General features: G+C 53.8%; 1 protein-coding gene across 1 annotated transcript in view; it reads left to right on the forward strand.

Moving 5' to 3' along the window:
- ARMC9 (armadillo repeat containing 9) overlaps nucleotides 1-13,071 on the forward strand; it is a 98,467-nt gene extending 85,396 nt beyond the window's left edge. The window contains exons 20-21 of the mRNA XM_004577203.4: nucleotides 4,177-4,281; nucleotides 12,862-13,071. Of these exons, the coding sequence (XP_004577260.2) occupies nucleotides 4,177-4,281; nucleotides 12,862-12,981 (225 nt within the window). The 3' untranslated portion in view covers nucleotides 12,982-13,071. The remainder of the gene's footprint in view (nucleotides 1-4,176; nucleotides 4,282-12,861) is intronic.
- Nucleotides 13,072-14,949: the final 1,878 nt, after the last annotated feature.

Genomic DNA, 14,949 nt, shown 5'->3' on the forward strand with positions numbered 1-14,949 from the left:
TCCTTTGTGTGGCTTCAAAAAGAATTGGGATTTTGATAGGGATTGCATTAAATCTACATATCAGCTGAGGGAGACCTGCATCTTAGATCTTCCAGTCTGTGAACAAGATATGATTCTCCACTGATTTACATTTTAACGTTTCTCAGCATACAGATCTTGTATGTATTTTGTTAAATTTATGCCCAAGTATTTCTTTCCCCTATGCTGAGTGAGAGCACTCAGGGCAGGCCTGTGTGCACAGCACCGTGGTTAAGGCACCATTTGGCACAACCATGCCCATTGCAGAGGAAGGTCCTGGGCTCAGGACATGGCCCTGCACCTTGCTGCCAGTGTGTGTGCCCCGCAGGCAGCAGATGATGGCCTCAGTGCTTGTGTCCCTGCCACCCATGAGGAGACTTGAGCGGAGCTCTGGACTCCGGGCCTGGCCTGGCCCAGCCCTGGCTGTTGTGGGTACACAGTACCATATGTGGGTAGTGAGCCTATGGATAGGAGAAAAGAGTGTGTGTGTGTGTGTGTGTCCCTTCGCAAAGCAGCAGGAGTGGAGAGCCTTGCCTTAACCTGATCTGGTGCCCAGTGGGCAGTCTGTCCTTCCAAGTCGGTGCCCAGCTGTCCGGCTTTTGTGGGTGATCTCTATCAAGCAACCCTCTACTCCTGTCAGACTGATGAAGTTCCTCACCACACGTGTTAAATTTTGCCAAATGCTTTCTTTTTTATATACATTGACATATTGATGTGATTTTTTTCTTCATAAGCTTCATTTTTTTAAAGATTTATTTATTTTTATTACAAAGTCAGATATACAGAGAGGAGGAGAGACAGAGAGGAAGATCTTCTGTCCGATGATTCACTCCCCAAGTGAGCGCAACGGCCGGTGCTGCTCCGATCTGAAGCCAAGAACCAGGAACCTCTTCCGGGTCTCCACGTGGGTGCAGGGTCCAAAGGCTTTGGGCCGTCCTCTACTGCTTCCCCAGGCCACAAGCAGAGAGCTGGATGGGAAGTGGAGCCACCGCGATTAGAACCGGCGTCCATATGGGATCCTGGTGCGTTCAAGGCGAGGACTTTAGCTACTAGTCCACGCCGCCGGGCCCAAGCTTCATTTTTAAAAATGGATTTATTTATTTATTTAAAAGACAGTTACAGAAAAAGAGACGGGGAGAAGTAAATAGAGAGAGATCTTTCATCTACTGGTTCATACCCCAGCTGGTCTTAATGGCCGGAACTGACTGGTCCAAAGCCAGGAGCTCCCTTGGGGTCTTCCATGGGTTTGCAGGGGCCCAAGCTCTGCGGCTCTGTTGCATTGCAGCTGGCAGCGCATTTGTGCCCAGACCACCAACCCGCAGCCAGTGCCGTGCTGTGTCTTTAAGCGGTCCTCTGCTCCTGCTGCTGGACCACGATGAGCAACAGCCTCCTCTGATGCTGCTATGCACCCTGTGGAAATAAGTCAGCAGAGGTCACCTTGTTGCCCTACAGAGCACTGTGGGTGCGTCGGCCTCACCTCACTCTCCTGTGTGGTGTAACTTGAGGGGCCCTCTTAGCGCGCCGCAGACGTCATGGACCTAGGTCTGCGCTGAGAATCCAGCCAAGTTTTCCAGGAAGCTGCTAATCTCAGAGGTCTTCAGAACCTGCACAATTTTATAGGAAAAGGAATGTATTGGGGGTGGGGGGGAAACCAACACAACAGCACTTAAATATGGCGTCTGTCTTGTCTCACTGAAACAAGTCCTGCTTCCTCGGACATGTAATTCTTTTACTTTATCGCTGTGTTCTTTAAGGCTTCTGGCACCATGTTCCTGAGGAATGTTTCCAATTCTTGTTTTTCTGGAATTATCATCTGGTTTTGGCACCAGGGTGCTGCCAGCTTCCTAAAGAAAATCAGAAACCTTCCCTTCCTTTTTGGCTTTTCTGGATTGACGTACTTCTTGAAACGTTTGGGTGGCAGGTGAGAATGGTGAGCATTTGCCTAGTGGGTAAAGCTGGTGTATCCCACGTGCACAGGCCAGGTTCCAACAGCCACAGCCAGCCCTTGGCTCCAGCTCCCTGCTAACACAGAGGCTCGGAGGCAGCAGCACATGGGCCCCTGCTCCCAGTGCGGGAGACTCGGATGGAGCTCCTGGCTCCAGCCTCGGGCCCAGCCCAAGGATGGTGTGGACATCTGCGGGAAAGCAGCCCAGCAGGTGAGGACTGTCCTTCTCATGTCACTAAGTAAACCTCTTTAAACTTTGAACATTTAGGGCCTGGCGCGGTGGCCTAGCGGCTAAAGTCCTCGCCTTGCATGCACTGGGATCCCATGTGGGCACCGGTTCTAATCCTGGCAGCTCCACTTCCCATCCAGCTCCCTGCTTGTGGCCTGGGGAAGTAGTAGAGGGCGGCCCAAAGCCTTGGGCCCCTGCACCCGCCTGGGAGACCTAGAAGTTCCTGGGTCCTGACTTCAGATCGTAGCAGTACCGGCCATTGTGGTCACCTGGGGAGTAAATCATCGGAAGGAAGATCTTTCTCTCTGTCTTTCCTCCTCTCTGTATATCTGACTTTACGATAAAAATAAAATAAATCTTAAAAAAAAAAACAACTTTGGACATTTGTTTAATTTTTTTTTAAAGTTTTATGGAATTCTCCTGGGAAACTGTGTGGGCCTGGGCATGTCCTTCATGGGAGTGTTTGCAGGATGGAGTGAGTTTCCTCTTGATTTCCCAGGGAGAGGCCCGTGGCGGCTGGAGTTCTTCCTGTGAGGTGTGGGCTGTCTGCGGGGTCTGTAGGAGTGCCTCCTGTCTCGGCTCCACGCCTGGTTGGTCACTTGCAGCTTCTCTTTCTCTGTGGTTTTGTCCGAGGACCTGCCCGTGTCAGTCCTCTGGTTACAGAGAACCAGGTTTTGTTTAGTCACTCCTCTCTGTTGTTTTCCTTCCCATTCACTGTTTTCCTCCTTATTATTTCTGTGTTTGCACTGGGATCAGTTTGCCTTTTTTCTCTGTGCTTTCGACACCCTGTGTTTTCTCAGTTGCTGTCAAAGCATTGCTTTGTGATGACTGCCTTAACACCTGCGTCGGGTCACTGTGAGATCTCTCTCGTGTGAGCGTTGGCACCTGTTGGTTGTCTCTGACTGTCCGTCTCACCTCTCCCTGGTTCCTGTCATGATGACTGATTTCTGTTGAGGCCTGGATGTTTGGGGGTATTAGGAGATCCCATCTTGTCAAACCTGCTGTCTCAGCTGTCTCATCCGTTCTCACTGCTGCCAGGTGCGGGCGAACGTCCGGCCCCAGGCTGGACAGCGTTGAGACCAGACTGGCCAGGGTGACAGGGAAGGTCCTGTGGCTGCGGGGCAGGAGAGGGAATTCCGGGCCATGACCTGTGGGCCTCCTGTGACCTCTCCCACAGGGGGAAGGCGAGTGGGAGGATGGGGGTTTCATGTGAGTACTCCCTTCTTGGCCTCTTCTGAGGTCTCCAGCTGGGGGTGTTAGACTCCCCAGACCCTGGCTGGTGTGCTCCTGCATGGGGACACAGTGTCTTTTGTGGAGGTGGATGATTTTCCTAAGATTATTCCATGGTGCTCGGCTCCCCCTTCCCCGGCTCTTTGGCCAGGAGCACCAGCTTTGGGGGACAAGCTGAGGAGGGGAGCAACTTCGCATGCACCACTGACTTGCCCAGTCCCTTCAGCTCTAGGTGTAAGAGGAGGTGGAAAGAAAGTCCGGGAAGTTAGCACCTGCCGCTCCTTGGGTCCCGGGGCCCCCTGGCCCATCCACCTTGTGGTCAGTGCTTAGAGCCTTCTCAGGCTTGTTTCATGTGTGGCAGTCCATCCAGTGGGCATCTGCCTGGGGGGAAGGGGAAACAGGGACAGGCAGGGCCACTGCGTGTCGCAGGCAGTGTGGGATTCCCCAGGACTAGGCGAAGAAGGTGTGTAACAGTTATTGGCTGACTAAGAAGCTCGGCCAGCCGCATGGTCCCTGGACCCCAGAGGAAGCAGCTGGCCAAGCATGGTCGAGAGGGCTTTTCAGGCCTCTTCTCAGATCTGGCTGCACCTCATGGGGTTGGCACAGGAGAGCTGACTTCCTGAGACTCGGCTGGCCCTGCCAGGGTGAGCTGGGCAGACTGCCAGGCCCCAGGAAGTATGGCCACTCTGGGGAGAGCCGCCCAGGACTGGTGGTGGGTAGACCAGGCCCTTCATCCCTGTCTCCTTCGCAACAGGAGGACCACGACGCCATGGAAGCTGACCTGGACAAAGACGAGCTGATCCAGCCCCAGCTTGGAGAACTCTCAGGCGAGAAGCTGCTGACCACAGAGTACCTGGGGGTAGGTGCCATAGGCTGGGGTATGCTGCCATGGGGACCAGGAAGTGGGCACAGGGGACCTCCTGTAACAAGGGACTCATGTGGCACACAGCATGAGGACAGCCCCCATACCGTGTTTGAGAGAAGGTCTGGGGTCACTCCCTTGACCCTCAGTGGTTCCGGTGACTTGCCACAAGCAGAGCTGCTGGTGGAAAGGCAGGTGCCAGGGCCTCTTCCTGTCTCCCCAAGGGCGTAGGGCATCTCATCCTTCCAGCCCTTTCGTCTGCCAGCAGGAAGATGGCTGCCGGTGAGGAAGCCACACAGTAATGGCTAAAGCCACTGGAGCCGACGAGGGTAGCCACCAAAGCGGGTGGGGGCAGAGGATGGCAGGAGCTGGGGCAGGAAGCAGGGTTCCTGGGAAGGTGCTGTCAAACCCCAAGGCTAACAGGAACAAAGAGGCGCATCGCACAGGAAGGGTCGAGGCCCCCAGCCGCGAGCTGCCAGGGACTGCTGGTGTATGGAAGCAGCGCTGCTGTGTAAGGTTCTGGAGGGGAGCGGCCATGACCCTGGAGGAGGGCTGGGGCAGACTGCAGCCCCATGCGCCATTGAGCACACAGGGACACCGGCCACGGTCGTTCAGGGGGGCTCCTGGCACGTTGAAGCTGGGCACAGAATAGGTCAAGGATGGGGACTCTGATGCGCCCTCAGATGGAGCAGGAGGGAGGCCAGAGCAGCCTCAGCACCTGCAGCCAGAACTCAGGGAGGAAGTTTGGGATTTGATGAGGTATGTGGGAGCCAAGTCTAAACACAAAACTTGTGTATGTTTCATATGCACCTTGCACGCTAACCTGACTGAAGGTCTTTTGGGACAAGATTTTTTTAAACTACACCTGCATTCTGATTGTGGCCCAGAAGTTGACAGTGTTGGAGCAATTCTGTTCTTGAGGCTGGAGTGAGGGCTGCTCTACCTCTGAGCGCCGGGCGGTGCCAGTGGTTGAGGTGCAAGGAACCAAGGCTGAGGTCTGTCGGTGGCCCTGACTTGATGGCATCCTGCCGTTTCACCGTGATCCATAGTTCTGACTCCTTAATGTACACTAACGTGCCTGCTGTCAGTTCCCACAGGGCACGGATGTGAACACATACATGAATGTCCCCATGGCCACAATAGGATAAAGCCACCAATGGGGTGCCGTCTGCAATAGCAGACCCCATGCTGCCTGGGAGTCCTAGAGAGCAGAAGTCAAGACCAAGGTGTCCTGGGGCTGTACACCCTCACCGCACCGCTGGCTTCAGGGGAGACTTCCCCGGCCTCTCCTGTTAGGAAGTGAGAAATCCAGCTGTGTGTGCCAAGGGCCTCAGGAAAGCCCCTGCCAAAGGGGAAGGCCCGCAGCTGCCCAGGACTTCACACCACAGAGGTGGCCCCAGCCCTCCCCGCTCCCCAAGGAAAGCTTGTTTCTGCTCAGCCCCAAACTGGGTACTCTGATAAGATCGGAATATAAAACCTGCACAGCCCTCCCAGGGAAGACAGCCTGGGGGAAATGCCTCAGCAAGGAGCCTGGGAGGCGGCCCCATGTACTAGCACCAAGGACCAAAACCTTGGGAGGAATGATACCTAACTCCACCTCCATCCCAGAGAAGAGGGAGAAGGGGCAGGAGACATGGCTGAGATAAACTGGACCCTACCCCCTGCCCTCCTGTCCCCTTACAAGCCCCCATGTGAGCACAGGCTGTGCACTCAGCTCTTGGCTCTCCCTAAGCCGCCCTGCTGGCCTGCCAGCTGTGCTCTCTCCATTAAACTCTGCACCTTGCCTCCTCCAGTCTGAATCCCAGGAGGACACTCGCTCTCCAGTCCCATCTGCCCCATTTATTTTTATTGGAAAGGTGGATTTAGAGAGAGAAGGAAATCAGAGAGAAAGATCTTCCATCTGCTGGTTCATTCTCCAAGTGGCCACAACAACTGGAGCTGAGCTGAACCGAAGCCAGGAGCTTCTTCCAAGCCTCCCATGTGGGTACAGGGTCCCAAGGCTTTGGGCCGGTCTACACTACCTTCCCAGGCCACAAGCAGGGAGCTAGAGGCAAAGTGGAATAGCCAAGGCACAAACCAGCACCCATATGGGATGCTGGCGCTTGCAGGTAGGACATGCTGTGAGGGGCCGGCGCAGTGGCTCAACAGGCTAATGCCCTCCCTGCATGTTGATGACAAGAACCTTCCAGCTCCTAATGACTCTGCCTATGTTATCCTGTGGGCCCCTTTGTCCATCTCTGGTAAAGACGCATGTCCCACCTGGGTTATCTGGGCTGGTCTCATCTCTGCCTGGTCCTGGGACGTCCATAGGACTATTAGGGAGCAGTGCAGGGCTCAAGTGGTTCGTTGTCTTCCTGGCCTGCCCTCTGCCACATACCCTGGTCCCACCTTGTGGCATGCCACACCCTCAGGGTGCCCAGAGAAAGTGTGAGGCCACATGTCTGTGAGGGAGCCCGACCAAAACAGGACGGGAACAGCCACAGTCACAGGGAATGCATGCCTGAAACCTCGATGGGATTCTCATGCCCAAGGACCAGACCCTGCCGGGTTGTCAAGTGAAGTCTACAGATTTGGGCTTTCTGGAAGATTCTGCCCCAACAGCCATATTCAGAAAGTTCCTCTTAAACCTGTGTTGTTGGCCTAACACAGCAGAGACCTGAGAGAGCTTAAGGCGAAGAGCCCAGGACCTGTCCCTCACTGACTGGCCGGCCATCCCACTGATGGTTCTCCATGCCAGTGACACAGAGAGCCACGAGTAACTCGGGGTGGGGGAACAGGTGCAGCTGTGGTGCCTGTCAGGGTATGTGAGACTGGGAGGAAGCTGTCCTGGGCCCTCCCCATGCCGGAGCCCAGACCCTGCGAATCAGCGCATGTCTGAACACCACAGAAAGCTGGGGAAGCTGCGGACAGAGTGGAAGGCAGCAGCAGTGGTCGTGCCCAGTGTGTCACCCACACCCGTGACACACTCTGAGCCCATGGTCACCTCCCTCCATGTTCACCCATGTGTGCCAGACTTGTGGCTGGGTCTCGTAGCTCTTCCAAGGTGATGCCCTGAGTTGCACAGCTCCTTCCCAGTGCTGAAGGGCCAGATCCTCGAGGTACAACCAGGGAATCCCAGCATCGTGTCTGGGTTGCAGTTACCTGTAACTGCCAAGTCATCAACAGTAAGTTGCTGTATATCTCAAGTCAGAGCGCCAACTCAGGTGCCAGTACCTCCACTCTAATCCAGCTTCCTGCTAATGCATCCGGGAGGCAGTGGGTGATGGTTCCAGTGCAAAGATCCTTACCACCCGTGTGGGAGACCCGGGTAGAAATCCTCCCCCGCACAGCCAGCAGATCCTCTGGCTATGTGCCGCGTGACCAATGACTCAGGTTAAACTTTGCCACTGGGCCCGGCGCGATGGCATAGTGGTTAGGATCCTTGCCTTAAACGTGCTGGGATCCCATATGGGCACCAGTTCTAGTCCCAGCGGCCCCGCTTCCCATCCAGCTCCCTCTCTGTGTCCTGGGAAAGCAGTCAAGGACGGCCCAAAGCCTTGGGACCCTACACTCACATGGGAGACCCAGAAAAAGCTCCTGGCTCCTGGCTTCGGATTGGCTCAGCTCTGGCCGTTGCAGCTGTTTGGGGAATGAATCAGCGGATGGAAGATCCTCTCTGTCTCCTCTCCTCTCTGTATCTACCTTTCCAATAAAAATAAATAAATCTTAAAAAAAAAAAAAAAAAACTTTGCCACTAAGCCTGGGAGTGCCTTCACTGCCTGGTATCCTTGCAGTGTTGTGGAGTGCGAGGAAGATCACACTGGGCCCAAATGTAGGATATTAGGAGTCCTTACTGCCAAACTTGGTGGCAGCAGCTTCCACTACACTCCAGGAGCCGCTGCCCCAAGCCGCCAACGGCAAGGGTTTTTAAGCTCTCCTTCTCCAATCAGATTGAGAGCCACACAGTACAAAATTTCCCTGTACAGGAGGCAGGAAGGGAGTTACAAGAGCCCGAAGTTTTTCTGTAGTTAATTAACCTAACCTATTACAATAGGAGTCAGGAGGGACCAGGTGCACTACACCGAGCCTCTAGCCGCCAAAGCTGGTTTCCCGCCCTCAATTAACTTGAATGGTGCAAGAGGAGACAGTAAGGGCCAGGTGCTGAAACTCCATTTCTGTGCTGTCTGGTGTCAACCTGTCAAGCGGGTACTAGCCATCAACCACTGCACCCCATCACAGCAGCACTGAGCGACCCAAGGCAGAGGGTCACAAGGGAAGTTCCAGGCGAACACAGAAGCAGGAAGTGACTGCAGTTAAAAGCACCAGGCTGTGCAGCCTTCAGCAGAACATAGGGCCACGCAGACACATGGCTGGCGCCCTCCCCGGCCTCGCGGCTTCAGTCTAAGCCCTTGGGCAAGGCTGCAAGTGCTTCCCACGCTTTTTGACTCTCAGCTGTAAGATGACAGGTGCAGGGGCCAGCATCCGGCACGGTGACCATGACGAAGCACCAGTTGGGGTGCCTGCGTCCCCTTTGGGGGTGCCTTCAGCCGAGTCCCAAGGCATGTTTCCCATTTTTGTTAATGTGCACCCTGGGAGCCAGCACATGATGGCCCAAACACCTGCGTCCATGCCACCCATTGGGAGAACCCGACCGAGCTCCAGGCTCCTGGCTTGGATCTGGCTCAGGAGTAGCCGCCGCTGGCATTTGGGAAATAAGCCAGTAGATGGAGGATGTCTGTCTGCCTTTCAAACTGAAGAAGATGATTACATGATGATGATGATGGATGTGATGAAAGCAGGAAGAAGTCCTAATGTGTGGGTAGGCAAACCTGACCCCTACAGTGCTGTCCTTGGCTTTCCCTCATGGCCTGGCGCGTCAGAGCCGAGTCACCCAGCCCCACCCTGCCAGAGGGTTTGGGAGGGTGACTGCATTTCAGCCACCTCACTGCTGCGCCAACAAAATCAGTTCTTCTGCTCAGAGGGTAGAGGGGATGGAGGACAGAGCCTCCCATGGCTGCTGCCTCCTCCAGCTCATGGCCCCTGTGTCCAGAGAGGGACAGTTGAGTCGACTGCACCCCTGTTAGAAAAATCCATGCCACCTCATAGCATGTCACAGTTTCTTGGTGATTCACATATTCTCAAAACTCAAACGGGAGACAGAGTTTCTTTTTTTTTTCTTTTTTTTTTTTTTTAGCTTAAATTGACAAGTTGTATACAGAGTTGTGTGCTGCAGTATCTGCATATGTGTGTGTGTGTCTGTGTGTGTTTGTGTGTGTGTAGGTCAACATGCCATGTGCTCCGGTAGCAGAGCCTTCCTTCGAGCCCGGTCCCCGTCACTAGCCCAGCTGGAAGCTGCGTTCCCCTGGATAAGCAGCAGTGGCTGCCGGTATCCTGTCTGTCCACACCCCCAGAAGCATTGCCCACCTGTCTGCCTTTAGATGACAGGCTCAGCCTCCTGGTCCCGCCCACCCCATCCACATCTACTGGCGAGGGGAAAGGCCCCGTCTCCTTCAGGTCCCAGGCCACTGAGGTTTCGGGGATTGGGGAGCACATGGGCAAGCAGGGCTGACCATTTTCCAGGGTCTGAGGGGTTCTGATGGATGTGATGTGTTCACTATTCCTCAGGAAGGCATGGGAGAGCACAGCTGGGTCCCTTTGTCCGTGCCTCAAGCTCAGCCCTGCAGAAGGCATGGGGTCCTGTCCAGTGGGAGGGGCAGGGAGGATGGGGAGGTGGGAGTGGCCCTGGGGAGCCATGGACAGTGGACTTGCAGCACCTGTGGTGAGCAGGGCAGGCAGGAAGCTGAGGCGCCAGGCACTGGGCCTGGGCAGCATGACACAGGGAACTGGATGCTGGGAGCCAGCTGTCTAGGGAGGCAGCTGGGTTAAGGGCCCACATGGCAGGTCACTCAGTAGACGGGGCTGTCGAGCAGCCCACAGGCTCCCCCCCCAGGAGCCCCACCCTGTGACTCCTTCCTCAAGCGGGGTTATTTTTTCCCCTTGATTGATTAACTTAATTAAATAGTGTTATAGAAAGCTTGGGAAATAGCTGGATTATTCTTAGTTCTGCAAGTTAAGCCACCAAAAGCATTTTAGCATTCATTTCCTTTCTGGTTCTCAATGAAGATTTAGCATCGTTCAAAGCATTGTTCATAGTGTCATCGCCTGATTTACGGTTAAGGTTTTCAGGAAAGTTCTCTTCATAGCCTATTTGTAAGTGGCCACGTGTTACATGAAATGCGTATGCTGCGTTTTACTTCATGGTTCGTCTGTTCCTAGACGAGTTTTGCTCCACTTTGACTCTGTGATGATTTTTTTTTAAAGATTTATTCATTTTATTACAGCCAGATATACACAGAGGAGGAGAGACAGAGAGGAAGATCTTCCGTCCGATGTTTCACTCCCCAAGTGAGCCACAACGGGCCGGTGCACGCCGATCCGAAGCCAGGAACCAGGAACCTCTTCCGGGTCTCCCACGTGGTGCAGTGTCCCAATGCATTGGGCCGTCCTCAACTGCTTTCCCAGGCCACAGGCAGGGAGCTGGATGGGAAGTGGAGCCACCGGGATTAGAACCGGCGCCCATATGGGATCCCGGGGCTTTCAAGGCGAGGACTTTAGCCGCTAGGCCACGCTGGCGGGCCCCTCTGTAATGATTTTGTAAGCAACAATATTGAGTGTTGAAACTTTTCTGGATTTTGCCTTCTTTGAGATTTGCTTGCAAGGATGTCAACATTTTTTTAATTTTAATTTTTATTTTTATTTCAGTCAGAGTTACAGAAAAAGTAGGAGGGAGGGAGGGAGGGAGGGAGAGAGAGAGAGAGAGAGAGAGAGAGAGAGAGAGAGAGAAAGATCTTCCATCCACTTGTTTACTCCCCAAATGGCCGCAACGGCCAGAGCTAAGCCGATCTGAAGCTAGAAGCCCAGAGCTTCCTCCACATCTCCTACATGGGTGTAGGGTCCCAAAGACTTGGACCATCTTCTGTTGCTTTCCCAGGCCATAAGCAGGAAGCTGGATCAGAAGTGGAGCAGCCAGGACATGAACCGGCACCCATATGGCATGCCAATGCAGCAGGCAGAGGCTCAGCCTACATGCCACACCACTAACTCCATGAACATCTTTATGACTCTTGATAGAAAATGCCCAAATTGCCTTCCAAAAGAGTTATCTTCACCAAAGGGCCTCGGTTTACTACCCAGCTGCAGCCTCCTGCCAGCACAGACCCAGGAAAGCAACAGGTGATGGCGGCTCCTGCCACCCACATGGGAGACCTGGAGAGGTCACCTGGCTCCCTATACTGCCATGGACCAGTTCCAGCCGTTCATGGGCCTTTGAGGAGCAAACCGGTGGATGGGCACTCACTTGCTCGCTCTCTGTCCCTTTCTTTTTGTGTCTCTGCCTCTCAAATTAATTCTTTAGAGATGTATTTTTAATTTGCTTTCAAAAATAAGCAGTCTCCCGGCAGCGTGATCTGGCTGTAATGAAGTGAATAAATCTTTAAAAAAAAAAATAATAAGCAGTCTCGGGCCCAGCGGCGTGGCCTAGCAGCTGAAGTCCTCGCCTTGAACGTGCCAGGATCCCATATGGGTGCCAGTTCTAGTCCTGGCAGCTCCACTTCCCATCCAGCTCCCTGCCTGTGACCTGGGAAAGCAGTAGAGGACGGCCCAAAGCCTTGGGACCCTGCACCCATGTGGGAGACCTGGAGGAAGTTCCTGGCTTCTGGCTTCGGATCGGCATAGCATTGGCCATTGCTCTCACTTGGGGAGTGAATCATCGGACAGAAGATCTTCCTCTCTGTCTCTCCTCCTCTGTGTGTATCTGACTTTCCAATTAAAAAAAATAAATAAATCTTTAAAAAAATGAGCGGTCTCACCCAGCAGTAGACAGGGCAGTTTCTTGGTCACTCAGAGTAGTTGAAGAACAGCCCCTGGTTCCTGATCACCAGTGAAGCGAAGGCGGCGTTACATGTTCCTTCTGTTAATCAGGAGTCCTGCTTTACAGCCTGAGTGTTTGCAGTCTTTGCCCAGCTCCCTGTTTGTTTTTGCTTAACTGATGTGGAAATGTTCCATATCTCATGAACATCTCTCCCTCTCTCTGTTACATGGGCCGCAGCTGCTTTTTCCTCCCTTGGTGGTGGCTGCCTGTCAATCCGGCTGGTGTTCAATACACCAGACAAGGAAATGATCCAGGATTTTGGTTTTTGGTTTTTTTGTTTTTTGGGTTTTGTTTGTTTTTTTGCTTGTTTGTTTGTTTGTTTTTGATGAAAATAGGCTCTTTCTCTTCTTAACTTCAAAAGCCCAGGTCTTTCTAGGGATGTAACAGGTCACTGTAGTCAATTCTTTCTTCCTTTTCTCATGACTTGGTTTTTTTTTTAGTTCATACTGCTGAGTGGTACAACTTGCCAACCCACAAACGTTCTACCCTCACCCCCCACCCCAGATTCCCGTCTGCCTAGATGATCGATGACTCGAGCCGGCCTCCTGTGTTTGTAAATTCTCTTATCACCATAGATCGGTTGACCAATGCAGTACATTCCTCTGTCTGGCTGCCAGATACCGCAATTCTGTCCCTCAGCCCCTCTTCTCTCTCCCTCCCTCCACCAGATCATGACCCACACCGGCAAGGTGCGGCGGAAGGGGCCGGCCAGCGGGCAGTGGGGCAGCGCCGAGCCCCTGCGCAGGCCCGTCACCCCCAGCGGCCACAGGAGCGGCTGCCCCACCTGAGTCCACGCCCTCAGGCCTCGTGTCCATGAACTGCCTGGTAGGATATACAGATTAAAAACTGTACAATAAAGTGCTGCTGTTTAAAGTGAATGGCTCTATAGTATGTCTCCATGGCGGGGGTGGAGGGGTGGTTCTGGAGGGTAAGAGGGTCTCTTCTTCCACCTCCTGCCCTCAGGGAAATGTGTTGGGGTCCCAGGGCCTGTCAGGAGGCAGCTACTGACCCGTGTGATGGCAGGAAAAGGTCTGGAAGGGGCAGGGAGCCTGCCCAGAAAGGGCTGTCACTGGAGCACCAGGCCCTTGTTCACAACTGGCACCTCATGACCTCAGAGTCCTTATTGGATGCCTTCAGGTGACTCTTAAAGCAGCCGTACAGGGGCCAGCATTGTAACATAGGTTAAGCTGCTGCCTGCATCCCACATGGGCACCAGTTCAAGTCTCTGCTGCTCTGCTTCTGATCCAGCTCCCTGCTAATGCACCTGGGAAAGTAGTAGAAAATGGCCCAAGTGTTTGGGACCCTGCACTCATGTGGGAGACCTGGAAGAAGCCGAAGTACAAGAGGCAGGTGAGAGAGAGAGAGAGAGAGATAGCTTCCATCTGCTGATTTACTCCCCAAATAGCTTCAACAACTGGAGCTGGACCAGTTCAAAGCCAGTTCCAGGTATCCCATGTAGGTGCGGGAGCCCAAGCACCTGGGTTTTCCTCCATTGCTTCCCATGCACATTAGCAGGAAGCTGGATTAGAAACAGAGCAGCCAGGACTCAAACCAGCGCCCATATGGGTTGCCAGCATGGCAGATGCTCAGCGGCACCATTTCCCAAGCCCTTTTCTCTGAAGCCCATGACCAATATTTGATCTACAGAGAAGCAGACCCCGTGTTACAGTAAAGAGCCCTCGCCTCTCCTGCCAGCTCTCCCCAGAGCTGGGTCATCCATGTGAGGTCCATGACTGGGGTAAACCTTTACTGCCCTGAGCCACTGGCCCTTCCCTGCACAACGAAGCACCTGCCTTCACCAGCCCCCTCCGTGGGACTTAAACCACCTCTGCACCGGACACTGTGCTAACCACAGGGCGGTAAGAAGTTCCCGAGATGAAATGGCACTGAGAAGGAGAAGGATAGCCGGGCCGACCAGCCCACAAGACTGAACCTCAGCTTGTGGTTCTACGCCCAGCCCCTGAATTGGCCTCCAGAAAGTTTGCATGCTCTGTTCCCTAACTCCTGTCCTTGCCAACACATCCTACTCACACCGTGTTGTAGGCTGTAGATGAATCTAGAAGCTCAGGGCTCTTTGGGGGAGGCTGACCCTGTGCACTGCAGGTATATTGGTACAGGCAATAGAGTACAACATTTGGAGTCCACTCAGGGATTTGACTCAGAATTCATCAGATGCCCACAGACTCAAGTACACACTGTATATGGCAATGTTAGTTACAGAACTGAAACTAGGCTGCAGTAGGATGCTGGCCACCCAGATCCTAATAGACCCACACAAAATGGCATCAGGAAGATTTTTGAAGGAGCCTTACCACGTACAGAAATTCCAAGGGGAAATGGCAAATTCTAAAAGGGCAAGAGTGAAGCTGGGCTGGCCATTTGCAGTGATCTGGTTTGTAAGTGTGTGTTTGGCTTTTATGTATGGTTGCAAAGATTCCAGATGCCCCATGGCTGTGTCTGGCATTGGGGGAGGGGCAGGTCACTCTGGACCTTCCACAGGTTGGCCTCATTGGCCAATGCTGCTAACGTCATCAGACGCCGGGCTCAGCCCTCGCCCAGCCCTGCATGGGCACTAGGTCCCCTCCACTACCATCACTGTCCACTACATGCCTCCACCTCCCCTTCTGCCTTTCCATCCCAGCAACGCTGGCACCTGTGGCTTCCGCCACCCCTCCCACCCCTCCCCTACCCCTTGTTCCTGTCTACTCACTGCTCTACCTGGGCTGACAGTGTTTTCCAGAAGGTCCCGCTGCCAG

Source organism: Ochotona princeps, chromosome 5 (assembly GCF_030435755.1).
Source record: "Ochotona princeps isolate mOchPri1 chromosome 5, mOchPri1.hap1, whole genome shotgun sequence".
NCBI classification, from domain to species: Eukaryota; Metazoa; Chordata; class Mammalia; order Lagomorpha; family Ochotonidae; genus Ochotona; species Ochotona princeps.